This window comes from Aquila chrysaetos, chromosome 12, assembly GCF_900496995.4.
Source record: "Aquila chrysaetos chrysaetos chromosome 12, bAquChr1.4, whole genome shotgun sequence".
Lineage (NCBI taxonomy): Eukaryota > Metazoa > Chordata > Aves > Accipitriformes > Accipitridae > Aquila > Aquila chrysaetos.
The window spans coordinates 6,082,517-6,095,808 of record NC_044015.1 but is presented as its reverse complement, the minus strand read 5'-3'; the positions used below and the strand labels follow the sequence as shown (position 1 = coordinate 6,095,808).

The 13,292-nt window shown below is 38.6% G+C and overlaps 1 protein-coding gene across 5 annotated transcripts in view; it reads left to right on the top strand.

Moving 5' to 3' along the window:
- RANBP3 (RAN binding protein 3) overlaps positions 1-13,292 on the top strand; it is a 57,885-nt gene that overhangs the window by 40,698 nt on the left and 3,895 nt on the right. For all 5 annotated transcript variants that reach the window (XM_030032542.2, XM_030032544.2, XM_041127868.1 and 2 more), the window contains 8 exons: positions 2,231-2,350; positions 3,008-3,111; positions 5,481-5,559; positions 6,477-6,579; positions 7,488-7,612; positions 9,575-9,695; positions 10,357-10,499; positions 12,377-12,557. In XM_030032542.2, coding sequence (XP_029888402.1) covers positions 2,231-2,350; positions 3,008-3,111; positions 5,481-5,559; positions 6,477-6,579; positions 7,488-7,612; positions 9,575-9,695; positions 10,357-10,499; positions 12,377-12,557 — 976 coding nt within the window. The remainder of the gene's footprint in view (positions 1-2,230; positions 2,351-3,007; positions 3,112-5,480; positions 5,560-6,476; positions 6,580-7,487; positions 7,613-9,574; positions 9,696-10,356; positions 10,500-12,376; positions 12,558-13,292) is intronic.

Genomic DNA, 13,292 nt, shown 5'->3' with positions numbered 1-13,292 from the left:
TCCTCATTACTGGGAAAGAAGAGAACATGGCACACATTTTCAAGAAGGGCAAGAAAGAGGTTCCAGGGAAGTAGAAACTGCTCAGCACCTTCCTCTTCCTTCCTGGTGAAGGAGTCCTAGGATATGAAGCACCTTACAGTGATTGAGAACAGCTAGCAGGGTTAAAACATGGTGACCAACCTGATTTCCATCACCCCCCCTGCACTCTGATGAGATGGTTGCCTGTGCAGAGAGCAATACTTGTTGGTTTTTACTTCAGCAAGGTCTTTGACATGGATGGTCTCCAGTATCATTGTCATAACCAAACTGGAGAGAGATGTACTGGTTAGGTAGAATTCAAAGTGGGTGGAAAATTGGCTAAACCAGTGAGCTTCAAGGGTAGCAGTCAGCGGTTGAAAGTCTGATGGGCGGTCAGTTACTAGAGGCATTCCTCTAGGGCTGACATTGAGGTCAATACTGTTTAATGTTTACATGAACAACCTGGTAAGGTGGAGTGAAGCTTGTTAAGTTTGTGGATGCCAGTAAATTGCAAGAAGGGGAAAATGGTCAATATGTTGGAAGGCAGGGCCATTCAGAGGGATTGCAGCAGGCTGGAAAAATGAGCCAAGAGAAATTAAGTGACAGTCAACAAATGCAAAGTCCTGTACCTGGGATGAGATAACCTATGTGTCACAAGGACTGGAGAGTGACTAGCTAGAAAGCAGCTATGCAGACAAGTGCTTGGAGATCCTGGTGTTGCATGAAGGATGTTGAGACAAGTTCTCATGTACAGAACTTAGTAGCGGGGTCTATAGCTGATAGTATTCCTTCTAAGGGTGACAGTTATTTTATTTTGGAGGAGGGGAGAGCAAAAGGGGGAAGAAAACGGAAGACTTTCCACGGGTCAGCCAGGAAGACAAGTGACAGGGGTTTCCCAGACAGGCATCTTCCCACTGGGCATCCTCTCCAGTGGAGCAGGTGGTACCCCATAGTACTCTTCTTATAGTAACTATGTAGTTTTCATCAGGATATGCTCAAACTTCCTACTGTTTTTTTTTCTGCTTATGATGCTGTTAATGCTTATTGGAGCATGCTTTGATGAGGGGCAGCTGCTGTGTGCTGATTAGTTGTTAGGCTTTGTGCATGCATATTGTTGGGTCTTCTAATGTAAATCAAAAGCTACAGGGTAGGAAATCAGGCGAGAAGAGGGAGGGGGTGATTCCCATGCTGGTTGCAATTGCTTCCCAACACTACTATAAGGGTTTCAAGGTGCAAGGCCCTGAGTATAATGGGATGAGAACTGTAGTATGAGAGTAATAGGGGAAAATACTGCCATGGCAGCTGCAGTGAAAGGTTACAGAGCTACTAATGGAAAGTGGGCTGCAGAGGTGCAGGATAGAAGGTGGTCCTTAGCAGAACAAAAGGTTCAGGAACCTTGAGGTCCTGTGCAACGATGATGAACAAGCTGAACATGAATGAGTAGTGCATCCTTTTATTGATTAAGAGAACATACTGGGCTGCTTTACTAAGACTGCAGCCATTAGATTCAGAAAAGTTATTATTCCCCTTTACTTGCCACTGGTGGGTGGCATCAGGAGTATTGTGTATAGTTTGGGGCTTGCCAATATGTGAAAGATGCTCAAATCACCAAGGTGACTAATGGCTGGAGCACCTGATGTCTGATGAAAGAGTGAAAAAGCTGAGTATGTTTTGCTTGGACTAGGGGAGGGGAATTGAATTGTTCTCTTCAACTATCTAGTGGTGGGCTGTAGCAATATAGAATGAGACTTGGAAGTGCCTACCAAACAGATGAGAGGCTGCAAGTGTGGGGAAGAGCGATTCTAGTTGGGTATTAGGACAGAACTATCATATTTAGTGCAGTCAAATGTTGAACCAGGCTAGCAAACTGTAAAACTGCCATTCTTGGATTTTTTGAGACTTGACTGTACGAGGTGTCATGTAGCCTAGCATAATTTTGAAGTTGATGCTGCTTTGAGCATGGTTTAGACCAAATGATTGTTAGAGATCCCCTTGAACCTTAACTGTTCTGTGATTTTTTTTTTTTAATTTTTTTAAGATGTTTTAAACAACTGTGGAATTTTTTTTTAAATGCAAAATTTGCCTTGTAGCTCTAGAGATGTTATCGGCTTGTCATTGTAAATGACTGTGTGACTCACCATGTCATAACATGTGTGTTTTGTTTAAAGAAGCTCAATTACCTAGGCTAAAGTTTTCAATTTCTTTTCTTTAGGCAGGAGAATGTCAGAAAAAAGAGTCCAACAGTACTTCAGATGATGACAGCTGTGAGAAGGCAGAACTAAACGCACAGCAAGCATTTGTATTTGGGCAAAACTTAAGAGATAGAGTTAAGGTAAACACATGTTTGTTATCCTGACTAAGAGTTGATGTATTTAAGTGAGGATAAGAGGCAGTGGAACAGATCATTCATTGGCACGAGCATTACACACTGTTTATGAAGTACTATGAAGCCACTATGTAACAGGGTTAAAACCTCCATGTATATATGCAAAAATAGAAGCTGTGAACACAGTTCAATTGGCTGTTTAGTAAAAAAGGTCTTCCAGACATTTAATAAATTAATTAATACTGTTTAGTAGCATAAGAAGCTTTTTCAAAAATAAACACATCTGCTGCAGTCGTAGGTAACATCTAAACCTTGGTGCAACATGTTTTCTCTTACGTTTTGGGTCAGAATTAAGTTGAAATGTGTTCCTAAGATGCTCCCATGCAACAAAGACTTCACAGAAAAGGTGAGAAAAGAAAAGTAGGGCAGCCTGAGTTCAAACCTGTGCATGGAGTAATTGACTGGATTGTTAGTACCTCCTGTTGAAGACAGGTTTGTGCAGGTTTCCTAGCATAACAGAAGAAAGTGTAATATTGGGATATAGGCTTATATTGGTTTATTGTAGAAAGTGTTTGTGGATGGAACTTTGTCTTGAGAAAGAATGAGCTGAAAATTTTGTGGTCAGTAGTTAAAACTGTCAATATGTACTTGTTCTTTTTATAGCTAGGAGATGAAAGTGATGAAACTGCCGATGTACAGAATGTTGGCCTTCCTACATCAGACGTACCTTCTGCAACAAATTATTTTCTACAGTACATCAGTTCCAGGTGAGACTACAGGGAAACCTATAGGACAGTTTTCCTTATTCTGTGTTCAAAATTATTTGTGATTCTGCTCTTTATTGGATGCAGGGCTTATACTGGGTCAGTGGGAACCCAGGCTTCTGAAGAATGAGGTGGCAAACTTCAGATCTGGGGGAATCCTCAATCATCTGGTCAAGGGAGATGCATTTGACACCATTTACTTGACCACGTCCTCACCAAAGCCTCTTCAGAAAACTAACAAGCATAAGATGAGAGAAGTCTTCTCATGAATGATTAGAAAGAAACAGTGATGGAATAAATTGGAGCTACCAGTAGAGTCCTGTAGAGATCTATGCTGTATTTGTGGTGTTCAATGTTTCATATATGATAAGGATAAAGGGAAGAATAGTTTAAAAAAAAAGTCATTTGTTCATGATAATAAGCTTTTCAGAGCAATATAGAGGGCCTGTATGAATAAGCAGGAACCTAACTGTGGGAGGTCTTTGAGAGAATTTCTGATTAGGCAATAGCATCAGAAGAAATTTGATGTAGGTATATGTAAAGTGAGGCAGCCAGGAGAAAACTGCTAATTCTATATATACAGTGGTGAACTTTGACAGTCTTCACTTAAGGCTAAGATGTTGAAATGGCTCTGTGAAAATGTTAGCTCAGTAGTGCTCAAAAAAAAATCAAGTAGTATTACAGAAAGATTAGAAAACAGAAGAGAATTTCTTAATACACAGAGCTGTGAATTCAAGTAATAACTGGAAAAGCATGGGGGGAAAAAAATCCTGCTGAGAGCAAGAGTGGAGCGACATCTCTGCTCCTGGAAGAATCTGAACTGCAGATTTTTTGAGGCCATGAAATAATTGTAGGAAAAGCACCAATGTGTGCTTGCCTTGTCCTTATATTCTGCATTTTTAAGACCTTGTTGTTCACCGTGAAGTAGGCACTCGGCAGTTTTGCAGTCTTAATCCCTTTTGACATTGAGCTTTTCAGATGATGCATTGGAGAGGTAGAGAACACCACAGAGTGACTCTGTGAATGCCAGGTCAATGCCTTTCCAGAGACACTGTCAGATTTTTTTAATCCTTTTTGGCAGACAATAACTTCTAATATGTGGGCTTCAAATACTGGAATATTAGTTTGTATCTTTCAACTCATATGACATCTACTGCCATATTTTGATTGAGTCTTCACTTTGGGAGGATTTATTCATGGTAGGTCAATTGCCAGAAACCTAGTTTGGGGCTTGCCTTTAAAAAAAAAAAAAGCATCTAAGTGGAGTTGGCTCTGCTTTTTAGCTGAGATGGCAAGACATTATGGCCATCAACTTGTAAAAGGAAAATTCCTCCCTTTGTGTAACATGCTGCTAGTCCTTTAAAAACTGTAAATGTGCTAGGTCACGTGGCAGATATTGGTAGATCATATTGAGTTCCCAGTTGGCATTTGGAGCTCAGAACCGTGGTATTTAATTCCCGTAGTAGGCAAAAATTCCTCCCCCTGAGGACTTCCTCTCTTCTTTGAATCTCCTTATTCAGAAGTAACAACTCTATATGCATGATATAAAGGTTTGTTTAGTTCTGCTTGAATCATGCAGTGACATGTGCCCCTATTTTCCAAACTTAGTGAAATGCACATAGGCTTGATGTCAAGTGGTCTACATTCTGCATGTTCACTTAGTAAGCATCTTGATGTCTTAGAGGCATGCCTGAAGGGAGGGCAGATGAACAAAGACTTCTTAAGTTTTTGAGTCTGTAAAATAGTAAAACTATTGTCTTTCCTAAATGGGATTTTAAAATCTGTTAATAAAAATGCCATATGGGAGGAGGATGCTTATTCTATAAGGGAGGGTTGAGATTTGATTGTGAAACTTTTTGGGGAGGCTGTAGCATTGCAGTTAGTCTAATAAAAGGCATTCATTACTTATCCCTGCTACCTTTGCTTCAGTTATGATATTGCAAGTGGTTTTGTTTCAGTTCTTTCCCTTTCTGAGAAAATTGACCTAAAAACATGTAATAATTCAAGTTTGTGCATATAGAATACTGTTTAAAAAAAAAAGTATGTTATATGATTAAACAGGAAGCCCTCACTTAGCATTCAGCATTGCTTAATATGTAATTAGATATCTAAAGGGAAGATATTTACAGTGACAAAATAATTTGCCATGATTCTGAGAGAATTCTCATTCTGTAAAACCAGTATGTGCTCTCATACTACTAAGTTGAATTAATTTTTGCTTATGTTTATGTCAACCAGTGCTTAGTTTTTAAAGCCAGTGACAATTGCTCACCTTTTGAGGAATTTTATCAGTAGAAGACGAACACATATTTTCCTGACTTATAAAACCTGTTTTGTTTGGGTTTTGTGTTTTTGTTTGTTTTTTTTTCCAGTGTAGAGAACTCTACAAACAGTGCAGATGCATCTAGCAACAAGTTTGTTTTTGGACAGAACATGAGTGAGCGAGTCCTAGTGAGTATCCACTGTGTATGAAATGTTGTAATTTTGTGAGTAGTTTGCATTATGGATTCTCACTCAGGAATTTTGAGAACCTTTAATTATACCTGTCACTGGAGCACAGTTTTCTTTCAGTGGTTTCCCTTGTAGGTAACTTATTTTGAGTGCAGCGTGGGGGTTTCATTATGAGCTATTGTCTGCAACAGCAGTGTTGTCCAGGATTTCCCTGCCAAGCTCTACCAGTGTGAGGCGATTCGAGTGCCTTCTCTGTTGTGCACGTGGTTCCTAAGTCCAAGCACTTTATGGCACAGCTTGCTTCTTTAAATGGCTTCTTCGGTATAAGTATTTGAGGGTATTTTATGTTTGCTGTCCTCCAAATTGAGGAAAGTTCAGTTGCATGACTCCCCCAGTGATGGGATTTCAAGTCCAGCAGTAAGGCAGATGCCTCAGTACTGAGGTATGATTCAGGAAATTCTCTTTATTGTGTACTGACCTAAAGTATAAATTCTAGTGCCCTGCTGTTTCCTACTGTTGTTTTTATTGCTATGCTGGTACAAAAGGGAAACATTTAATGCTGTGCATTCTTACCTGTCTTAACTGCTGAGCAGGGAGTTCAGTCAAGTATGCCTTGAGTTGAACTGTAGCTGAAACTGGTTTGCTTTGTTGAGCATAACTTCAGAATAAGAGTTGAAATTTGGTTTCAGTTCAGGGGAAAATAATTTGAACTAGTTTTCAGGTCACACTCCATTCAATTCCTTGGCTGGGGTAGTAGGATGGCTTTTACTGTGAAAGCATGTCATCCCTGGGATTCTTCTTTTGCTGTATGGTTTATAAACACTAGGGCTTCCCTCAGTAATTGATCACTAGTCTTGTTCTGCAAAACTAGTGTATACTTTCTCTCTTCTCTTTACCTCCTCTTCTTTTTGCAATAGAGTCCACCAAAATCAAATGAAGGTAGTACAGAGAGTAATAAGGAGAATGCTGCTACAGAGTCTGGGTCTGAATCGTCTTCTCAGGAAGCCACGCCAGAGAAAGGTGAAAAACAAAATATTATTTTAGGAATGGTAGTTAATCCTTGTTTAAATGATTGCATTTTTCAATGTCCTGTTACTTTATAAAAACAACATTTTTATGTTGCCTTTACTGTCTCCTGTAACCAAAGATGCACGTTAGGGGTGGGAGGTGACATGGTGGATGCTATAGGTTCTCTTGTCCTTTTCTCTTTAATATTAAACACTTACAGGCTACACTGTCTTTTTCATGGTTGTTCTGTGGTATTGGGAGTATCTTCAGCAGAATGAAAGTAGAGGGAATTAACATAGCCAGTACTTGGATGTACAGAGTGTAGAAGAAATGTGGCAGACTGTTTTTTAAGAATTCTATTATACTTCCAGTGACTGAATGTCTGAGTCAAATGTTTATTGTATTGAGTGGGTGTACCAAATGTGTTGCTTGAACCAAGAACTGTTTGCTGGGTTCTAGACTTCTATGACTCTTCAGATTGGCAAGATTTTCTGGAAATTTTGGGAGCTATGGGCTTTCTCCACCAAACTGCTTGCAAGCCAAAATAAAAGCAGAAAACGAATCACACTGTACACCTGTAAGCACAACTGTGTACCTGGTAGCAGTATCGGTACTGCTGGAGCACCTACAGATACGTAGGTGTCCATGTGTTACCAAAGGTTTTGAAATACTGTATGTGGGGAGAAAATCTTTCAATAGCTTACCTCTTCTGTCCCTTGTGTCATCTTTTGCTTTTAAAACAAGTCTTAAAAGGCAAGCTTTTAACTTCTGCTTTAAATTTCAATCCTATTTCTAATGTTCTATTAACATCTGTGTTCTGTACTTTTATTTCTTCAAATTCTGGTATACTTGTGTGAGACCTTTATAAATCTTACAAAATTATATGCTAATCATTCTCAAACTTTCAAAATGTTGTTCAGCTAATAATATTTCAGAATCACTGGCGGAGTCTGCAGCAGCCTATACTAAAGCAACAGCAAGGAAATGTCTATTAGCGAAGGTAGAAGTGATTACTGGGGAGGAAGCTGAAAGTAATGTGTTACAGGTAAGAAATGGGTAAAGTAGAGGAACTTTGAGTTTAAGGGGATTCATACGGATGTCCAGTGAATGCACACCACCTGATGCCCTACAGCTCAGCCATCCTCTGTATCTCTAATGTATTTTCTTGTGTTAAAATGCAAACTTTGGATATTTATTATCAGATCCTTACTTTGTTGTTTCTTAATTTCCTCTTTCTGAATAAATTTTAGTGTTTGGGCCATCCAGATGATCCTTAAGCATACTTTCCTGAATCCATCACACAAAAGCTCCTGTCTCCAAAACAATTATTTGAAGAAAATTGAAATGAACTAAATATTTTTAAGTTCTTTAATTATTGTACTACTGAAGATTTTTTTAAAACTCTGAATAGACTATTATGCCAGCAGTCTGGTTTCTTGCGTAGCAGAAACCATAAAACAGTACTCAGGAATTTGTCTTGAGGTACTTAACTGCATTAGTGACATTTTAGAAGGACATTTGGTCATGACTCTAGACTCCTGATTCTAATCGTGATTTATTTAACGTTGTAGTTATTCATTAACTTAAATATACTTACTAACTTCAGTATGTTCTTAATAAGAACATGCAGGATTTTCATGTAAAACTAAGTGGTATATATATTTTTTTCTTCCTCTCTTTATCCTTCAATTATAGTTTTTTCTTGATCTTTTAAGTTACTCAGCACTTGAACAGCATTATTTTTTAAGGATAGCTTTTTGTTCTTACAGACATGCTGGTCTATTCTGACACCAAACAGATGCACGGTGTCAGTAACTAATGCGTATCAGTTAACACTTGTATTATCCTACAGAATAATAATCTGTAACGTTTGTCGTCTTGGACTTCTTTTTGCCAGACATGAATGGTCTTTAAGTAATTGTTGTGGTACTTCTCTGTTTATGTATAATTCAGAAACTCCTGGATGCCTCATGTAATTGAACAAGACACTGAAGAAATGAGAGTTGTGTTTCACTTAGGAAAACCACAACTTTTAGCAGTCGTATACTTAATAGAGGACTGATTTGCATGAATATGTTGTAACTTAAGACCTCTTGCCTAATTTATGTTCTTTTTTCCAGTGAAATTTAATGCACTGGAATCCCGAATGGGACCTGTATGACAGAACTATGTTAATGTTGCAGAAATGAAGTCTACAGAGCTAGGTGTTCTATGGTGGAGGAAATGAGAGAAACGGAGGGAACAAAAATGGAAATATATTCTCCACCTAGTGCATGCATGTATGTGGGGAACTTGAGGGGTGACAATTTGAAGTATGAAACCTCAGCAGCGACAATGAAGATGGATTAGAGAGGAGGATATAAAGTAGAGATGTTTGGCAGAGCAAGAAAAAGGGAGCTTTTATGGGAAGCAGAAATAGCGCTACCATTAGAAAGTACAAAAGGTGTACTTTTTCAAACTGATGAACCAGGAAGGCAGGAACAATACCTTTTGTTTATTCATGACTTTGTGTGGGTCAGGCTTTATGAATTGATAATGAGCTAACATGTTTGTTCATCCTTTCTTCCTTAATACAGGAAGAATTTTGCTTTGCTTTCATTGTGCTGGGTCTTCCCAGCAACAAATACCACATTCCATGGTGCAAAGTGCACCTAAGACTTTTAAAAGAATTGACTGATTTAAGATGATAGATGTCTCTTACCCAGTCTCTTATCACAATAAGTTTCCTCTGTGGAAGTTTGTACCTTATCTGAAAACTGTTATTGTTGTTTGATCTTGAACACAAGTATTCTTTAAGAATATATAGCTTCTGTTAATAAACCTTATGACAGCATATTTTGAGGAATTTAGTGCAAAAGAGAGGGTGACTACTTTGGTTTCCACAGCTATGAACCGTTTAAAATTCCAGTATGAAATCTGAATATTTTTTTAACCAGCTGTAGGTAACTGAATATGAAATATATTACTTCAATCAACCACTATGCTATAGAGATATTTTCTGTTACAGATTCAGTGCAAGCTGTTTGTGTTTGATAAAAACTCTCAGTCTTGGGTGGAAAGAGGTCGAGGACTTCTGAGACTCAATGATATGGCCTCAACAGATGATGGAACATTACAGTCTCGGCTGGGTAAGAGGAACCAGGGGAAATGAGGTACTGGATGACAGTCAGTGCTATTTTCATAGGATGCTTCCATGACACACAGCAGCATCTGCTTTAGGTTATGTCTTAGCTACAGCAACTCAGAAGCAGTTTAGACCTTTTCTCTTGCTTCAATTTATGACCATTTCCTCCAAAGAGAGTATCTTTTTCATATACTCCTATTGTAGCAAATGTTCCAGTTACCTTTTTTTTTCCCATAAAAGCAAACTGTATTTATTAGCAACTAGAATATTTGACTAGAAATTTATGGTGATGTTTTTCAGATCTGGGATCTTAGCTCTTTGGGACAGGGTGCTTGTGGCAGGGGAAGTCTGTTTGAATAGTGCACAGTTGTTCAGACTGGCAGGAATGTGCATTAGCCTGAGATTATCAGCTTGGATCCAACCACTGAACTTTGATGTATTAACACATAAGACTTTGCACTAAGTATCTTTAGATATGACTGATAATCTTTAATAGCCTGCATTCTTCTGATAAAACAGGAATCTTGTCACAACTGTTAAAGGGCTTTCCCTTGATACTCTTCGTAAAGAGACTTAAACATTCACACAATAAAAAGCCATCTTTGCTGTTTTGAGCTTCCTGTTGTGTTTTTTTCCACCTAACTAATCTTGTATGTTGGCTTTAGTGATGAGGACTCAGGGGAGTCTCAGGTTAATCTTAAATACCAAGCTCTGGGCCCAGATGCAGATTGATAAAGCCAGTGAGAAGAGTATCCGGATCACCGCCATGGATACAGAGGACCAGGGCGTTAAAGTTTTTCTTATATCAGTGAGTACTGGTTTTTGTTTGCATCTTAACCTTCCTACTAAAATTGCTTGCTTAAATTGTAGTTGAGATAACATTCCCATTCTTCTTTGCACACTAACTCCTTACTACTACCCCCACCCCAAAGACAAGGGGCTTGGCAGACTTTGCTTGTCTGAAAAGCCTTACTAGTTGTGAAGAAATGCCATGTAAAAGGCCACCCTAGGAAGCCAGATTGTCCAAAGCATTGACCATGGAGTCATGGGATCTGTTCCATGGCTACTGAGACTATAACTGTAGTGTAAGATTAATGCAAATCATTTTTTGCTATCAAGGGAAATAAGCATTTTGTAGATTGCTGTGTAATAGCTTAACCAAAATGAGGTCTACCAGAACTTGTAGCACAGGAAAGCTGTCATTGTCTATCTACAGTGTGGGTGGATGTATAGGTGCTCACTGGAAGTGAAACAGTAGATCTGTCAAGAACATTGTGTTAGTAGTTAAGGATAACACATTTTAACTTTGATTTTCTTTTAATACAGAGTATTCCAAGCAGTAGCAGGACAGTGAAAGTGACTTCTGTGCTTGCTTAACAGGGAAACAGCAATCCCAATTAGAATTACTAAAACACTTGGGAGATCATGATACAGTCAGCAAGAAAGAAAGGTCATTCCCTAATATCTGCTAAGAGCACTTACAGATTTTGAGAGGTCTGAACACATTCTTTTGACTTACACTGGTTCTACACAAGCAGTTGCTAAAGAATTAAGTGTTCTTATGGATCAGAAATTAAGAGAACAGCAACAAATAGTCAGCTTCCCCTGTGACATTAGATTTGTAGGACTGGGATCTGGAGTCCCAGAGTGGAACTTAATGATACTGAATATCCATTGATAAAGAAAGAGCAGTGAAATTAATGGATAACTTCTCAGCGTTTTTCTAGATTTGAAAAGTTTGAGTTAATCTGTCATCATATTATTCACTATTGATTTTAGTATTGATGAAAAGTACCTTGTATGGAACAGCTTATTCACTACAGCTCATTGCAGGGGAATTTTGCAGATACAGAGGTTACAGACGGGGAGGATGGAAACAATTTTTAATGACAATTGGGATCGTTACCTTTAAAGTTAACTTGGGGTAACAGTAATAGTAGTTAATATGAGGACTTAATTGACATGGTGAAGACAGAGTTTCATAGTATTCGAAAGGAGTTCCCTTTTAAATAATATCCATTAAATACTTGGTTTGATAAGCCTAAAAATTGATTCTTTTGAAGGCATGAAGTGGCCATTAACCTTTGAGTAAAAAAAACATATATTCCTGGACAGACACAAATGCTTCCCTCTGAAACAGCTGATCAGTATAAAAGAGTGTAAAAAAACCAAACTGGAATAATCACCTGCCTGACTGCATGTCCATTCAGTTTTCTCATTATATCTTATGCTGAAACTTTGTCAGTGCATCATGAAAACAATTAAGTGGCTTGATTACGATTAACTAATGTGTGAAGTTGAGTGATTGACAAAGCTGGAAAAATCTGTGCAAGACAAACTTTTTAATTAAGGATCTTTTTAGCATAAGCTTTTGGGAGGTGTCAGGAAAGCTGTGTGACTGCTGGTTGAAGAAAGTTATACAAAATCAGCTAGTACTCATGTTAGCCAGAGAAAGTTGGTGCTGAGTGGAGAGGAATATACCCTCATCATCAGAGTTTAGTATATCTAGCATCTTGCTATGTATACCACAACGCGTTCTGACCTAGTTTGAAAAACCCTGTATGAGAAAACTGAAAAGAAGATTGTGAAATTTGGCATGACTGGTATGTATTACGTAAGCGGTGTTTTTATTCTGTTGTAATTCCTTGCACCTTTTTCTTGTTTCTGAATATTAAAAAAATGTAGGCAAGCTCTAAAGATACAGGGCAGTTGTATGCTGCATTACACCATCGGATCTTGGCCTTGCGGAGTAGAGTGGAACAAGAGCAAGAAGTCAAGAATGTAGCACCTGAGCCAGAGGTAACGCAATCAAATGAGGAAGACAGTGATGATGATGTCATTGCACCTTCAGGATCAGTTGGAAGTGGTAAGCAAGAAAGACAACAGTTTCCTGTTTTCCATGTGTTTTTCTCTGTTGTTCTTTAAGGCAGACTGTCTTCTCTGTAATTGTATATTATAGATGTACTCTGGCCTGTTACTTCTCACAGGTGTTTGTGGAATAAGACTCATTGCACGAATTGCCTTTCCGAATGCAACTGTTTCTTGTTGCTTCTCCAAACTGGTAAAAAGGCCCCTGTGCTGCTTCCATCTGAGTTACATGTCACAGTTTAGCAGAGGTTATCTGTGCTTCAATTAGTTCTAGTTTTGTTTACAGGATTTTTAAGGGGTGGTTGTGAGTTTTCATTTTTGCCTTCAACCTGGCTAAGGCTTGCACATAAAACCTGAGATGACTGTCTTGGGCTACTTTCAGCCCACAGGATCCAGACTGACCCTTGAGTAGAATGCTATTTGGAAAGCAGAAAGTTTACAAAGGGGCATGGAAAGAGTGTGATTAATTTCATTGTACATGAGGAGACCATAATTTAAGAAAAGCACTAGTCTTCAGTTTGAGGAAGGCTTCCTTCTGTACTCCTGATTTGGGAGTCATCTGTGCTTTGTGTTCCTATGGCTTAGAACATCCAACCTTTGACAGAGACTAGTCCTCCATCCTGATTCACTGCAGGGAAAAAAAGAAGGGAATGAATATGAACAAAAGCAGTAGGTAGATTGAAGAGGCTGGAAACTGAGCTTTTAGGCTCTGGGATGCTACTGGGATCCCCAA